Below are 17,828 nucleotides of genomic sequence, written 5' to 3' on the forward strand. Positions count from 1 at the left end.
ATGGTTTGGATTCGGTTCCTGGATGATGTCCTGTTTATTTGGCAGGGCACCCGAGAGGAATTAGATGAGTTTGTAAACTATCTGAATTCTGTGGATAGTCAAATGCATTTTACTCTGACCTGTCATCAAACCCAAATTGAGTTCCTTAATCTTCTGATTACTTTAAAAGATGGTAAATGTTTAACTTCCGTATATCGGAAGTCTATGACATGTAACACCTTCCTCTATTTTGCTTGTTTTCACCCCAAAAAACTTAAATTTAATCTGCCGGTTTCGCCATATTAAATTTAATCTGTGGGTTTGCTATATTGGTTCAGACTTAGCAGATTTTAAACAACAGGTGAAAGGGTTAGAACAGCATTTCTGTCAAGAGGATACTCAAAGAAATCTGTAAAACAAGCTTTTCTTAAAGCAAGATTTGCTCTAAGGGAGTTACTTTTATTAGAAAAAGATAAAACCTCTGAAACATCGGGGCGTTTAACCTGTGTTCTGCCATATTCCCAGGCAGCAACTAAGTTAGTTACTATAATGAAAAGTTACTGGCATGTTATGCAATTACATCTTGCTTTACAGCAGTTTCCATTAGTGACATATACTCGGGGTAAAACAATAGGGCAGATGTTTAATTTTCATAAGTTCCAGTTTTCTGGCGCTAGAAAAAAGGAAGAGATGGGGGAAGTCATAAAAAATGTGGAAGATATCAATGGTGCACTAGCACTATTGAAGGCACTGAAAGGGTTATTCCAGGAAAGAATTTTACACTGTCATCAGCACACACTGGGCAAGGTGTCCAGGCTTACTGGGACAAGATTTGAACACTTGTGAGCCGCGAGAGGCTACACAAGGAAAAGCAAACCCTTGCTTGAAATAAGAATTTTGCCACAAGTTAGGAAAGTTTTATAGCAAATCCGGACTGGATTTTATTATGCTGCATAGCATTAAACAAACAAAAAAGAAAACCAAAACAACCTTTCTGTCAGGATACCAACTTTAAATGCAGTCTTCAAAAATCAAACTTAGTTTCAGCAAGATATTTCAAAGTCCAAACTTCTTTCAGTAAAATAAAGAAAGGCTCTGTAATTCTGAGCCACAGTATTAAGTTCTTTCCAAGAAGATGCAAACTAGAAAACAAACAGTGTTCTTTCCTCTGTATAGGATTCTATCCCAAGGAACAGCAGCACTGCACTGTCTTTCTTCAGCAGATTGAAAAATGCTGGCCAGGTGGTGTGCTCCACGTGCTGGAATTCGCTACACAAAGAGCCCTCAATCCCACCTCAAAAAACGTGGGGCTAAATCCCCCCACCACACTTGGCAAAAGTCAAACAAAACAGTTCAGTGTCCACAAAGACAAAATAAATTGTTGTACCTTTTTCCTTAGGCAGCCTGGGTATTGACCTTGGAGACACATACTTCCATTGGTAGAACTTCAGAGACTGGTTCACTTTCCAATTCCATGGCTTGTGAAATTTCCATGCATTCAGGAGACAAAACAGAATCAGCTTCCTCAATTTCCATACCCTCTGGGTTTTGAAGTTCCTGCAGAGCTCCTAGTCCTGAGCTAGACTGCCAGAGCTGTTCTTGTGACTGGTCTCCTGTTCTCCAGTTCTCCCTCTGTCTTTCTAACTGATCAGCTCTACATTTAAGGAGCTTACAGCCCCGCCCAACCTTCCCAGGTGAAACGCATTTCCTGTCTCCAGCTTTGGGAAGGTGAGGGGGAGGGGAAGCCTGCAACTCTGCTCCTAAGCTCCCTCTGCTGGATTTAGAAGGGAAGTCGGGCAGGAAGGCAAAATGTTCTTTACTTTGCACAGCATGAGAAATACCTGCTCTAGGCATGGGCATAGTAGTAGGGCCAAACCTAGCAGGCTTATCTCGCATACCACAACACACTGTAACAGCAAACAAGTGATATATGCCATCTCATGTCCTTGTGATCTACTATATATAGGACAAACTAGTAGATCTGTAAAGTTGAGGCTCAATGAGCATAAACCCCCAAATTCTAGCGAGCAATGAACAAGCTCCAATGGTTACCCACTGGCTTCAGAAAAGTCATTCAATTGAAGATATTAAATGACGGGTGGGTGGGAGGTACTGTAGAAAAAACTTTAAACTTTAGAGAACAGAGATGGATCTACCGGCTAGCTATAGAAGATCCAGAAGGGCTGAATGTTGAAGTAGAATGGGGGACTTTGGTTTGTTTTTCCCAATGGAAAGCAGGGGGTGGAGCTATGGAGGCAGAGAAAATATTCAAATACGTCATGTAGAAGACGCCGCGGCCATCTTGACTTTGAAAATTTAAGCGGGGTGGATCGATACCGGAGGTTGTGGTAAGAGATGTTTTGAAATGTATATAAATAATGTGTTATGAAACTATTAGGTTTTTAGGGTTGATTTATTTTATAGTTTGCTGGATGAGGTATGAACATAAGAACATAACAATTGCCGCTGCTGGGTCAGATCAGTGGTCCATCATACCCTGCAGTCCACATACGCGGCAGCCCTTAGGTCAAAGATCAGTGCTCTAAATGAGTCCAGCCTCACCTGCGTACGATCCAGTTTATAGGAACTTGTCCAACTTTGTCTTGAATCCCTTTAGGGTGTTTTCCCCTATAACAGACTCCAGAAGAGCATTCCAGTTTTCTACCACTCTCTGGGTGAAGAAGAACTTCCTTACGTTTATATGGAATCTATCCCCTTTCAACTTTAGAAACTGCCCTCTCGTTCTCCTTACCTTGGAGAGGGTGAACAACCTGTCTTTATCTACTAAGTCTATTCCCTTCAGTATCTTGAATGATCTTTTCAAGGGAGAAGAGGCCCGGTTTCTCTAATCTCTTGCTGTATGGCAACTCCTCTAGACCCTTAACCATTTTAGTCACTCTTCTCTGGACCCTTTCGAGTAGTACCGTGTTCTGCTTCATGTACGGCAACCAGTGCTGGATGCAGTACTCCAGGTGAGGGCACACCATGGCCCGGTACAGCGGCATGATAACCTTCTCCGATCTGTTCATGATCCCTTTCTTTATCATTCCTAGCATTCTGTTCGCCCTTTTCGCCACCGCCGTGCATTGCATGGACGGCTTCATTGACTTGTTGATCAGAACTCCCAAGTCTCTTTCCTGGGAGGTCTCTCCAAGTACCACCTGGACATCCTGTATTCGTGCATGAGATTTTTGTTACCGACATGCATCACTTTACACTTATGCACGTTGAACCTCATTTGCCTTGTCGATGCCCATTTCTCGAGCTTGATTATGTCACGTTGCAGATCTTCGCAATCCCCCTTGTGTCTTCACTACTCTGTATAACTTCGTATCGTCTGCAAATTTAATCACCTCATTCGTCGTACCAATGTCCAGATCATTTATAAAGATGTTGAAGAGCACGAGTCCAAGCACCAAGCACTCCGGCACCCCAATGGTGACGCTCTTCCAGTCCAAGTATTGTCCATTTACCCCCTCTATCTGTTTCCTATGCTCCAGCCAGTTTTTAATCCATGTGAGTATTTCACCCTCAATTCTGTTTTGTAGGGAGGACCCTTGAAATAGCAATGTGCGAAACATGTCGGGTCTAACCTTCCTGAACCCAGTTACTGACCAAACTAAAGAATAATGAAATGCTGAGTGATGAGTTGAGTTCAAATTTCTCTGAAAGCTAAAGGCTCCTTTTACTAAGCTGTGTTAGGGCTTTAACGCGCGGAATAGCGCTCGCTACATTGCCACACGTGCTAGACCTTAACACCAGAATTGAGCTGGCGTTAGTTCTAGAAGCGTAGCGTGCGGTAATTTCCTGCATGCTCTATAAATGCTAGTGCACCTTAGTAAAAGGAGCCCTAAGTCTTTTTAAAAAAAACTTTATTATTAATTTATTTCTAATTTATCTATGAATTGAGGTAAATATGAAATGATAAAGCACTATACACTTTACTAGAACAATTAAGCTAAATGTAGCATGAAGCACAGAGCACTTTATAAATTAATTGAAGTGAAAAGATTTAGATTAAAAGAAAAGAGCTGATGAGGATATTACCACATAAAGCTCCCGCTATGAAAGATATTTGATGCAGTGGAGTGGTGGGGCTGAGGCTCATAATTTTCTTTAAATGAAAAATATTTAGGGGTTGCTTTGAGTGTATAATAATAATTAAACTGGAAAGGAATGCGGCATAGGGTGCAGTCACCCACATCTATGCTATGGATGAGAAAGAGCAAGAATACTACACCCCATTCAGGATCCTGCTCCCTTGAAGCTGGTAAAAGGGCTTGTGATGCACCCGCCCTGATAAAGCTTCCAAATAAATATGCCATATCTGTGTCTTTAGCCTGGACTCTTGTCTTTTGGCTTCTCTTGCTCACGTTATTCTAACCTTAGAAGCAGGCTCAGTCCCACCCACAACACAGAACGTTCTGGTAGTCCCAGAGAAAACTGGATCAATCCCATGGCACTTGGTTTAGGGTCCTCCTTCAGTTATTTAGCAACTGTTCTGTTTGGAAAAAATAATAATAAACTCCTGCTGGGTGGTTCTATGAATTGTAGGGGTGCCCCATTTTGGGCTAACCTCTCAATAAACTCTATTCTTACAATCCATTATAGTACTTTTTTCCAGCTGAAAACTCAGATCTGTTGAACAGTACAGTATATCCTCAGCACTGTTCCTAAATTAGAGTCCTTGTGACCTTGGGCAAGTCACCTACCCTCCAGAGCCCCCAGTACAAAACTTAGATTGTGAGCCCACCGAGGACAGAGGAAGTATTGGCATAGAACAGGGGTGTCAAAGTCCCTCCTCGAGGGCCAGAATCCAGTCGGGTTTTCTGGATTTCCCCAATGAATATGCATTGAAAGCAGTGCATGCAAATAGATCTCATGCAGATTCATTGGGGAAATCCTGAAAACCCGACTGGATTCTGGCCCTCGAGGACCGACTTTGACACCTGTGGCATAGAATGTGTAGAACACTGTGCATGTCTAGTAGCACTAAAGTAGTTATTGAATGCATGTCTGCATGAGAGCAGTTCAGTAAAGATTCTGATGTTTTCCTGCAGCAGTACTGTAGAATGGCAAAGTAATATTAAAAAGTAGAGGTAGTGTCCTGTACACATGCACCAAGCCAAAGACAACAGTGACAACCATTTGTGAGATGGTTTCTTGGCAGATGAACAACAGGATGGTTTTATGTTGACTTCCCCAGTCACTGTTATACCTGGCTATTGCTTTACTGACTGAAAGTTGATGGATGGTCATGTTGGCCACAGGTTTAGGGTGATCAGACATCCGGGAAAACGCAGACATGTCCTCATTTTAGAGGACTGTTCAGGTGCCCGGACGGATTTTCCAAAACCTGGCAGTTTGTTTGGGTTTTGGAAAGCCCCGACAAGCTCCGGCTGCGTCTGGAGGGCCTCTGAGCATGAGTGGAAGACAGAGCTTGCGGGGAAGAAGAGAGGAGGTTTGGGGGGGGGGGGAGGCAGGGCTGGAGGCTGAACTGGGAGAAGCTGGGGCATAGCCAAAGGCAGAACTGGGTAGGGCTGGGGTGGAACAGAGCAGGGATATGTGTCCCTGGTTTTGCAGCCCAAAATATAGTAACCCTTCACAAGCTGGCTATCAGACAGAAATCCCAGTGTAGAGTTTGAACTCAAATCTTGGGTACAGCATGGAAGTCATATCACACGGCCCCTCTACAATACTTTTAAGGACAAGCAAAGAACAATATTTTGAACTCACACATTTGTGAATGTGCCATGCATTTGACATGAAAACATTTCTACACTTGCTACAGAAAATGGCAAAAGCTTGCCTTTATTTTTGCAGCATCTCACCTTAAATAAAAATTCAGCTATTCACTTTGGTTCTAAATACGTGTATTTTCAACTGTCTCTAGATACCATATTCTGAAAGCTGATATGTAAACATTGCACTTAAGGAAATAAGAGCTATGAAAACTGAGAGATTCCAATACTGGAGAATACCAGCAGCTGCGGGCTTTATTTCAAAAGGACTTTTCTCTACTCTGTACTTTTGGAAAAAAAAAATCTTTATTGAGTAAGGCCATGCATACCTTTAGTTTTCACAGCTGTTGTAAGCTCTGGCTTAGCTCTATCCTAGTGTGAATATTGTAATTACCAATTATAAAACAGATGTGTTTCATACATAATCCTCAGTATGAATCTTTCTTTAGGCTGCACATGTTATTTTAAATAGTATTTTCCCTTATTGATCATATTTTATTGGGGAGAAGGGTTGTGAGACTTAACAGAAGGATTAATGATAATACGATCCAGATTTGCAATGGTGTCCCACTGGCTCTGGAAGCATCTATCAAACCTTCCTATTTCAACAACAAATTCATAATTTAAAAAGGCAAAAGCACTAAATAATTTGTGAAACGGAAACTCACGGAATGGGGTCATTTCTCATGCATCGTGTCCCAAACCCAGGATTGTCTGTCAAGGAATCTGTCACATGTGACACTTGAGCGTTAGCAGGATCATCATTGCTGTGAACAAACACAAGATTCAATTAATGCTTCAGCATTTTCCTAGGGTCATGAAGTAGTCAGGGGAATGCTTGTTCCTCATCTATGGTGCATTCCAAGCTAATTAAACAGCATGGTGATTAAACAATATGACAGATTTCATATTAAAGAGATAACATTTAAAATTAAAGAGTATAGCTGAACCTACCGTGTGTTGTTGTTGTTTTTTTTTTTTCTTCTTCTTCTTTTTGCACATCTTCATTAGGCTCTATTTTTAAATTCTACAGAGATCTGCAGGAGAATGTTCAAGCTTTCTAAGGGCTTTTTGAATCTGTCCATCTGTCATTTAAAATTTGCACAATGTTTGTGAGGTTTTGGTCTTTTGAAATCAAAGAAAAGAACTATAATGATGTTCCTTTCTAGCTATTATAAGAAACATGCCCTGTCTTTCTTAGCACCACAGCTGAGGCAGATTATCTCATATCAGTCTGTGAAAAATGATTTTTCACTCCAAGAGTACCGGTACATCTGTAAGTTTATTACAGGTAATGTTTTCTCAACTTTCCTAGTACACTAGTATGATTTGTAAAAATCATTCATTCTTGGATTTTGTTTGTGTGTTTGGTTTTTAATATAAATTTTTGAGACTACTAATTTATTTGACAATTACCAGGGAGAATATATTTTGGACTAAGGTATTGTCAAAGGATAAGGAACTTAGGGTATCTTGACAAAGAACATGTGGCAAAATCTATGGGGGTCTATTTATACATTAACCTTTATTAAGGTAGACCTGGGGAACACCACTGCTTATCTCTGAGGGTAAATAACATGGAATCTTGCTACTTTTGAGGAATCTGCAAGATACGGAGAGAGTGGTAGATGCCTGGAATGCCCTTCCGAGGGAAGTGGTGGAGAGGAAAACGGTGATGGAATTCAAAAAAGTGTGGGATAAACATAGAGGATCTCTAATTAGAAAATGAAGGATGCAAAGTAAAGAACTAAGACCGGTATTAGACAGACATGCACGGTCTGTGTTCCATATATGGTGATTTGGTGTAGGGTAGTCAGGGGTGGGCATCAATGTGAATTCCACTAATATGGAACGGGAAGATGTTACTGGCCAGATTTTACAGTAGATGTCTTGCAATGATGAGCTTGGATGGCAACTTCAGCATTTGGAACCTAGGACAATATCAGCCTTTACAGTCTACGGCCCAGAAATATCAAAGAAGAGACAAGTTAATCTAATCATGTATTTTGTAATGAGTATAACTTATGGGCAGACTGGATGGACCATTCAGGTCTTTATCTGCCGTCATTTACTATGTTACTAAATCGTGACCTGGATTGATCATTCTCAGAAGCAGGATACTAGGCTAGATGGACCTTTGCTTTAACCAGCATTTTTTCCATAGATATAAAAACCAGTTAATTTTATATCAGATTGTCTATGTTGGGAGTCCAAACAGGTCCCTGTTTCAAGCCTATTTTGTAAAGATACCTATTCAAAGTCAGCCCCTATTTGACCTTCCAACCTAGCTAATCAGACCACAATTGATTTTCATACTAAAGTTTGAGTAGGCTCAATTGTGGACGGCATCATTCCTGAAATATTTTGGTGAAGTAAAGGTGATCCAACTCAAGATGCCTTAGGGGTATATTGTTACCATGAGAGAATTGTAGAAGGGACGCTGGGAAGTAGCGATCTCAATATGATCCGCTTCGAACTGGATGCAGGTGAGAAACATTAGTCCAAAATGATGGCCACGGCACTGAACTTCCGAAAAGGGAATTACGAAGGGATGAAACTCATGGTAGGGAAGAAGATTAAGAAAAGGATAAGCACTGTATAAACACTAGAGCAAGTGTGGTCCCTTTTGCAGTGCTGATCCTCTTCTTAATCTTCTTCCCCACCATGAGTCTCATCTCTTCGTAATTCCCTTTTCAGAAGTTCAGTGCTGTAGTCGTCGATTTGGATTGATGTTTTGCCTCTGTGTCCAGGTTGAAGTGGATCATATTGTGATTACTGGTTCTCAGCGTCCCTTCTACTTCACCTTGCGTCAGTCCTGGTAGTCCATTTAGAATTAAGTCCGGAATTGCATTTCCTCTCGTATTTTCCTTGACAAATTGTTCCAGGAAGCAATCACCTACAGCATCCAGGAACCTGTTCTCCCTACCGCAGCTGGAGGTGCTTAGGTTCCAGTCTATCCCCAGAGAATTGAAGTCACCCATGTTAACTGCTTTGCCTCCCTTGCAGTTGCATTTACTCTCCTCTGTCATTTTTTCATCAATTTCTTCGAACTGCCCTGGGGATCAGTAATAGATGCCAATCTTCGTTTCCATTCTTTTGTTCCTGGAATTTGACCCAAAGGGACTATAACTTATCCTTCGTTTCCGGCATTTTCTCTCCAGTAGACTCAATTCCTTCTTTGACGTATAGGGCAATACCCCCACCTTTTTGACTTACTCTGTCTTTGCAGTATAACTTGTATCCCAGTAGCACAGTGTCCCAGACGTTTTCCTCGTTTCACCATATTTCCATGATGCCAGTCATGTCAAGGTTATCTTTTTGTGCCATAGCTTCCGGTTTCCCCATCTTATTCCTTAGGCTCCTTGCATTCGTGTACATACACTTGAGTTTGCAGCCTGTTACTTTTTTACATTTCCTTCCCTCGTGTCCCTTTCAATCCGTCAGGATTTCTGTCTTTGCTATGATCCGGCGACTCTTCCCTGCTATCTTCCTGCTCAGTATCCTCTGGGTATACCGGTTCCCTAACCATCGACTCTTCCCCTTCTTGCTAGTCTTACAGTTCATATACTACTGTGTTTTTATTCCTCAAAACAAATAAGCATAAGCAACATTGCAGTTAGGCAAAGAAAAGAATAGGTGCAATAAGAACATAAGAAGTTGCCTCCGCTGAGGCAGACCAGAGGTCCATCTTGCCCAGTGGTCCGCTCCCGCGGCAGCCCATCAGGCCTATTGCCTGAAGAGTGGTCCCTGACTAATTTTGTAACTGCCTCTAATCCTCTAATCCTATCCCTATAACCTACCTCTACTCCTATCTGTACCCCTCAATCCCTTTGTCCTCCAGGTACCTATCCAAACCTTCTTTGAAGCCCTGTAGCGTGTTCCTGCTTATCACATCCTCCGGTAGCGCGTACTTTAGGCAAAAAGGCCAGACCCAAGCTCAATCGTGGGCCTAGGCTTTTCCACAAACAAAAATGTCCTTGTTTCCAGCCTCCAATGGACAACAGTCTTTACTAACACAGTTCATTGACCTTGTCTCACAATTTCTGTTCAACTGGCTCTGGTTTTACAGTAGCTGAAGCCTCCAGCTACTAAGAGCTGGGCAGGAAGGATTGTTGAGTCTGCTTTCTATGGTTTCATAAAGCTTCCAAAAACCCTTTCCCAAGATATATTAGCAGACTCCTCCCAAATAATTTTCAGCGTCTTGCTGAGTCAAAATAAAATAGCAAACTAAAAGAAAGCTCAATACTCTAGCAACACAAACAGTTTCTTCTTCGGCACAATGTGGTGCAAACGTGTAACAAATGTTCTTCACTTTTCACACCACTAGTTTCATTGAGGGAAAATGAAAAACCCTCCACAAACAGTCCAACCATTTTAGGCACAAAAAGAAAAACAATGTTCATTTTAAGGTTTTCAAGTAGAATTCCATGTCAAGGCCAAAACAGTAAGTTGCCAAACTTACACTTACTTCCATGGGCTCCTGAAAGACTCTGTACCAACCATCTTGTACACATCTGTATATTAGCACTTGGCCCATTAGTTAAATAGTAAGCTAGAATGTAGAAAAGCATTAGCATTATATCTGTTTTATCTGAATGTTCTTATGTGTGTTTAATAGGTGTTTCATAGGTATTATGCTTACATTATATTATATCTCTGTTATTTGAATTTCAGTGCTGTTAAATGTGTATATTTTTTATATTGTTTTATGATACTCCTATTAAGTTTCAATTTTCTGATTTCAAGTTCACCTCATCTGTTGTACTTATGCTTGCGTTTGGTCATTTTGTTATGCTGTTAACAGAATTGTAAGTTTGATGTTAAACTGCACTTGCTGTACCCTTCCTCAGGTGAATCTCTTCATAAAGATTGTTAATAAATTCCAATAATTAAGTAAGAAAATAAATAAATAATTGGTGATTGTTGCTTCAGCATCTTGCGCTCCATGAGACTCCTAAACATTCAAAGTATGAGAAGAAGTCAACTCACTGTTGTTGGAATATACAGTATATAGTCCTCAGCTAACCTAAATATTTAACTAATTTCTGAAGATCCTTACCAAACATTAACCTTCTCTTAAATGGAAGCTTAATGAGATAAGACTTAAAAGCCAGATCTATAGCCCAATTGCAAAACCATAACAGACACTTTACAGAAAATACCAGAAGATCATACCAAATCATATATGTCATCTGTTACATAGATCAAGCCTTCCTCCAGTCATACATCTTGCTGAGAATCCTGGGAATCAAGCTCCTGATCTGAATAACTAGACCTCTGAAACCAATAATCACAGACCTTGACCACGTATGAGGGGGTACTGAAAAGTTCTCAGCCCATCAACCAACTTCCTAAATTCTGATCATTATTTTGCCACTGTAGCTGAAAAGAGTGTTATCTTATTTTGTTAAATGCCAATTTTCAGAAATGAAATTTTATGTTTTTGAAATTGTTTCAGATCATTGATTTTATTTATTTATTTATTTATTTATTTATTTATTTGGATTTTTATCCCGTCCTCCCAGTAGCTCAGAACGGTTTACAAATGAACATACACAGTGGGGAGTAACTAGACATATAAGTAGTACAACAGGTTTAGTGATTGGATTTATAGATTTTGGAGAGAATTAAATACAGGGAGAGTATAGCAGAAAGAGAGAAGGGGGAAATACAGTAGTTTAGTTTAAGGAAAGTTATATGCGTTTAGGTACAATTTGTTAGTGGAGAGAGTAAGAGAGGGTTATACTGGAGTTCGGGAAGGTGATAGGAGAGTGGAGGGGTGGGGCGTAAGGGGGGGAAAAGACAGAGGAGATCTTTAGTTGAAGAGGAGGGTCTTTACCGATTTACGGAATGTTAATAATGAGTTCTGTTGTCTAAGTTGGGGGGGAGTTGGTTCCATATCATTCCATATCATTCCTTATCATTCTCTTCTTGGTTGGGCTGAGAAGGGGCAAAATGATTAGAATACGTCTCTAAAAAATGTTTCTTTTTAGAGACATATTCTAATCATGATGCTTGCCACCTCCCCCCAACCCATCCATTAGTGAGAGTAAATGGTGCCAGGAGACTCTGAAATCTACCAGATGAACTGTCTTCTTTCCTATTGTATTGTAATTCCATTCTTTTTAATGAAAACTACTCTGAAAGGACCAAAAAGAGAGGTAAATCAATTAATAATAAAACTTGAAATTAAGTCCCCAAACCCTTATACAATGACAGTCTCTGAAGCTCTGAAAAACTACAGCTGCAGACTCTTCTGTTGCCAATACAAATTGGAGAACCAGAACTGCCTCAGAACAGGGAAACAAAATGGTCACTTTCCTGCAATTTCAGTGAGAGCTGGTCCAATTTGAAAATATCTCCCTGGTGTAAAGAAAAGTTCCTAGACGCTTCCAAAGTGCCATTCCCAGGATCATCATTAGGAAATAACAGTATAAAGACTGAAGAATGGCACAAAGTACAGTGCCCCAAAGCATTGTAACCAGGCAACAGTGAGCATGGTGATTCCTAATCTCCACAGGGGCTAGAAAGTTTTCCTTTCTGTCTGCAGTGACATAGGTATAAATACTTATATTGCCATTGAAACCACCCACAAAAAAGGGTAGCAGACATGAAAGCAGTACTACTATACAACCATTGTCTTCCACTTGCTGGAGATAGAGAAATGCAGATGTGTGATTCTGTTTTCTCGAGTTCAAATATGTTTATTGATTTTCATGAAAAAAAAACATTAGAACAAAGAAAAGAACATTCAGTAAGGAATACATTGAGATATGCATATATGCACTAACAAAGTTAGTGCCTTAATATATATCAGAGTCAGAAAGATATTAGCAAAATAAAGAGTCATAACAATATTCTGGAACCAAGAAATCTCAATGCAATTGTAATCAAATTCTCTATCGCCACCTGCTGATAGATTAGCATAACCCAAGTTTCTAAGTTTATTCAGTACTTACTTTCTTGCACATCAGGAAAAGTATCTAAGCGGCTTACTTTTCTAATAGAGAGCATAAAGAAGGATAGAGAAAAGGGGTGTGTGTGGGGGGGTCAGGTATGATAGTAAGAGGGTGGGGAGGAAAAGGAACTACAATAATTGACAGAAAAAGTAGAATATGAAAGTCATTGAAAGGAGGGATAAGGGCATGTGTCTATGCAGTCTCCCAGGCCAGGGGAGCAACAGACACAAGTGTGAATAAAGGCATGTTTGGGATGCTGGTGAGGATGCTAAGGAATAATATATTAAGCAAAACATATTGTAAGATACAGTACATTTCAAAGGCACTTGAGAAAAAAAAAGTATTTGTTTGCAAAAATTCTAATTTTAAGTCATTACTCACCTGATGAATGTTCGCTGGAATCCATACATCCAAGGTTGTAATTCTAAGTTAGGGTACTCCACGAATGGGGGCATGACCATTGAAAATATAAGTGACAAACAAACAAATGCAGCTGGCAGCACCACCTAAGACAACACAGCAAAAGAAAGGAATAATAATTCATAGGATGCTTGAGGGATATAGAATATAAGTAAATAAAGAATAAAGTAAATAAAAGAATAAATGTAATACAGTGTGACAAACAATTAATTGACTACACTGGACTGGTTAAGTGGTGATATTTAGCACTTAATTAGCCAGGTGAATTGCATAAATAGGTCCACATAAAAGTCAGTTCTATCTTTATGTGGTAACCCATAGCTGATTAACCCCCCTCTTTTACAAAGCCATGCTAGCAGCTACCGCGTGGCAAAAGCCCTGAAGCCCTTTAAAACCCTAAGGGCTTTGGGCTAATTACTAAAGCAGCAGCCACATGCACAGCTATGTAAAAGTGGGGTAAATGCTAAATATCACACTTAAACCAGCTTTGCATTAGTCGGCTCCAGAAACCTGGAAAGTCAAAGCCTGATTCTGGACATGGCCTGGCATTAAATTTAAAAAGTTTAATGCCGGTGATGGTCAGTAAAAAGCTGTTCAGCTTAGCAGTATTTCAAATAAAATCAAGATTAAAAATATGAAATACTAAAGAGTTAAGAGATTATTTGCCCTTTAAGAAAACAATGCATATTATTTTTTTTTTTTTCTCTCCAGTGTTTTAGCTGGTTTTGACTTGCTGGAATATCTTTCCTGAGACAGTGCAGAATTTAGTTTTAAAAATAATTGATTACCATACCATGATAATTTTTTGGGAGGCCTGGTATGTGGCATGTTATAAGACTACTGCTTGTTTGAAGGCTGGCAGCATCTGAAAAGGTTCTTTCTTCTTTCCTGCATGCTATAAAGCACCATCAACCAAGTGCCAAAACATGCCATATTTAATATTAATGGGTGATCCAAATGCCAGAGTTGTAAAAGACAAAAAGAAAGAGCAGCATTTGGAGCGCAATATATTAGCAACAATTTGTTTAGCTTTGTTAACGGAATAACTTAGGGGTTCAGGGTAGAGAATGACACAGGGAAAAAAATCTGTCCCCGTCACTGCACCGTCCCCAGCCCACCATTCTCTGAACCGCCCCGTCACTGCCGTTCCCTTCACCACCCCGTCACCGTCACCGCCACTGCCATCCCATTCACCGCCCCATCACTGTCCCCGCAACATCCATATAAGCCTCAGTACTGCGAAACACCATGAAGACAGAAGAGAGTCCTGCCACTACTACTACTGCACTGAGAATCTGTTTCAGGGCCTCTGCCCTGTAGTAAAAACAGAACATAAAATAAATCAATTGACTTGTCCTCCCTTGCAATGACATGTCCCCCATGTTCACCTATAGTTTGAATCAGGTCAATTGTGCACACTAAAAATGCAGGAGGATCTGGAACGTGAGTGCAGGCAGGCAGTGATATAAAAACAGCAGACACCTGACCGACTGCAGCATTCGGCCATCTCCCTCCCTCCACCTCACCTTAGATGTAGAGTATGCCGGCTTTCTTTTTCGCCCAGCCGCACGCGCGGCTGCTCATTTGTTCAATATTCTCCTCTGACGCAACCGGAAACAGGAAGTTGCAAGAGAGGAGAAGATTGATCAACTCGAGCAGCTGCGCGTGCGACTGGGCGAAAAAGAAAGCCAGCATACTCTACATCAGTGTTTTTCAACCTTTTTACACCCGTGGACCGGCAGAAATAAAAGAATTATTTTGTGGACCGGCAAACTACTAGGACTAAAATTTTAAAACCCTGTTTCTGCCCTATCTCCGCAAGCTCAGTCACCTCAGTAACTATAGAAAAATAGACAAATATAGTGCAAAATATAGACAGCAGATATAAAGTCTCAAAACTGACACATTTTGATCACTAAATTGACAATAAAATCAATTTTCCTACCTTTGCTGTCTGGTGATTGATTTCATGAGTCTCTGGTTGTCCCTTCTGTCTGTGTATCCTTTCTTTCTTTCTGCACTCAGGCCCAAGAATTGTCCCTTTCTATTCCCTCCCTCTTTCCGTCCTATGTCCTTAGTGCCCCCAGTGCCTCCTTCCCATGTCTTTAGTGCCCCCAGTGCCTCCTTCCCATGTCCTTAGTGCCCCTTCCTGTCTTTAGTGCCCCTAGTGTCTCCTTCCTATGTCCCTCTCACTGCCTCCCCTCTGGCCTCGGTCTGCAAATTCTCAGCATGTGCAGCGTGCTAAGATGAGCCTGCCTGGCCGAATACAATAATGTAGTAGATATTCTGGTTTTAGCCCCACCTTTAGAGCAGGACTACACAGTAAAGCTTTTAAACCATGATTTGTGGCAATGATTTGAATATATCTGAATTCTGAAACAAATCAGACTTGCTTTAACAGCAATATAGGTGTCATATAAAGTGTAAATACACCCTCTCTCCCCTTCCTTTGTAGTTATCCCATCCACCATACCAATAATTTTTGTCCCACAGCCCCGAAGCCTGCCTGCCTGTCTACCTTTCTCCCTTCCTAGCCAAAGCCAGCCTGCTGCCTCCCTGCCGCTAAAAAAAAAAAGCCTCCCTCCTTAGCCGTGGGTAACCGCCACCGTGTCATTCTCTAGTTCAGGGCAGCCTAAAAGAAGGAGCTGCCTGAATATGTATCTTCCCTCCCCTGTGCCCAGGTTTGACATCATACCATATCCCCCAAGGTCCAGCATTGCTCCAGGTTTCTCCCTCACAAGCCAGTCCTGCACACACAGCAGAGAGGATTCTTAAACCTGCCATGTCTTATCCACAGGAGTTCCATCAAAGAGGTAGAGTACAGCAGAGGAAAGGTCCAGCTGATCAAAGTGGCATGTTTCAGCACTCTTTTTGCCATGTGTGGAGAACTGGTAGGATAAAGGGAAGTGGAACAATGTGGGACCATGTGTCTGTGTAGAAGAAGGGGATGGAGAGATAATAATAATAACTTTATTTTTTTATACCACTATAACCAAAAGTTCTAGGCAGTTTACACTAAAAAGAGCTGGACAATCAACAAAATACTTGATAAAGAACTGGCTAGTGGGGGGAACAGAGAAGAAGAGAAACTGGATGGGGGGGGGGGTAGAAATCAGAGGGAAAAGAGAGACCTGGAACAAATGGGACAGGGAAGAAAAGGGTAAGATGGTGGATTGGGGATGGGGAATGAAGGAGAAAAAGAGAAAGAGATAGAGAGAGACCTAGAATAAAGACGAACAGGAAGAGAACTGGCAGATGCAGGATGGGTGAGGAGTGGAAAGAGATACTGGACCATGATGTTATGGATTTGTTATACCACCTTTCTGTAGTATAGCAGAAGAGAAAGGGACTGATGCTGGATCAACAGAGAGAAGGAAAGAGAGAGATGCCAGATTACAGAGGGTAGGGAGGTAAGAGGGGTACAGGATGAAAGGAAGAGAGAAGCTGGGCATAGGATGAGACAGGAACAAAGAAGAGACGCTGGTCCTGGAGGGAACATAGGGAAAAGGATGCAGAGTGGCAATACTGGACACAAGAGGAGGGATAGGGTCACAAATGGATATGTCAGATAGGATACAGAGAAGAGATACTGAATATGGGGGGAGGATAGGGACAGGGACACAGATGAGAGATGCTGAACAGAATGGATATGGACATATAGAAAATATAAATGCTAGACATAGAGAAGAAATTTCAAAAGGAAAGGAAAGGAGACCCTGGAGAGAGAGAGAAGAAGAAGAAGAAAAGAGACACACGAGGACAAAAGAAATGCTCAGACAACAAAGGTAGAGGAAAATATTTTTTGTTGAATTTAAAACACTGGTCAACAAAAAAAAAAGTTTCTTTGCTACTGAGAACTTAAGAAGAGTTTTTAGTTAATGAGATCTGTAATTGAAATTCAGCTAGCACATCAGGTTTCTGAGATACACGTTAATGATTTTTTGGGGGGAGCAGTTTGCCATATCAGCACAATATTGCGAGTATGAACTGTCCCACCAAACCTGCATTAAGGAGTTTACTCTGAAAACAAACAAAAGACAGTAAATAGACATGTTACAGCATATATTTATGCCTCTCTTAACTAACACAAAAGTGATGTCAGCGTGTTCAGAAATGTTTGAGATACTTGCTTTTCAGGTTTAGGTTTTTAGGTTTCAGGTTTATTTAAAAATTTTATATACCGCCTTATCAAAATTCAAAGCGGTTTAACAAGATTTAAAAACAGAGAATAAAAAGACATAGGTTAAAACCAAATTATAATTAATAAAACAAACAATCAAACACACAGACAAACGTTAACTTACCGAAACAAAATGAAAAAGGGTAGAAATACATTTGTATAATATAAGAGAGGGAGAAGGATCAAAACAAAAGGGAGGGGAACACAAAAATAAATAATCTAGCACTTTGTGGGAAAGATTAAAAAGAATAAGAAAAAGCAAGGAACAACTTCCTTTGCAGTCCTTAAAAGGACTTTTATACTCCAAATGCATCTTTAAAAAGAAAGGCCTTCAAATTACTTTTAAATTTATCAAGTGATGAAATTTCTCTTATGTAGTTTGGTGTTGAGTTCCAGATGGTAGGGGCCGTGACAGAAAAAATATTAGTATGCATGGTGCTAATGTGTCTTAAAGAGGGAATAGATAGCAGGTTTTGATTAGAGGAACGTAATGTGCGATGGGGGGTGTGGGGGATTAATAACCTGTTGATGAAATCGGGTAGACTGGAA

General features: G+C 40.7%; 1 protein-coding gene across 1 annotated transcript in view; it reads right to left on the reverse strand.

The window, feature by feature from the left end:
• Positions 1-17,828, reverse strand: part of LOC117345793 (phospholipid-transporting ATPase ABCA1-like) — an 815,268-nt gene that overhangs the window by 217,008 nt on the left and 580,432 nt on the right. The window contains exons 30-31 of the mRNA XM_033914956.1: positions 13,061-13,185; positions 6,389-6,487 (exon numbers count right to left, since the gene is read on the reverse strand). Of these exons, the coding sequence (XP_033770847.1) occupies positions 6,389-6,487; positions 13,061-13,185 (224 nt within the window). The remainder of the gene's footprint in view (positions 1-6,388; positions 6,488-13,060; positions 13,186-17,828) is intronic.

Source organism: Geotrypetes seraphini, chromosome 1 (genome assembly GCF_902459505.1).
Source record: "Geotrypetes seraphini chromosome 1, aGeoSer1.1, whole genome shotgun sequence".
NCBI lineage: Eukaryota > Metazoa > Chordata > Amphibia > Gymnophiona > Dermophiidae > Geotrypetes > Geotrypetes seraphini.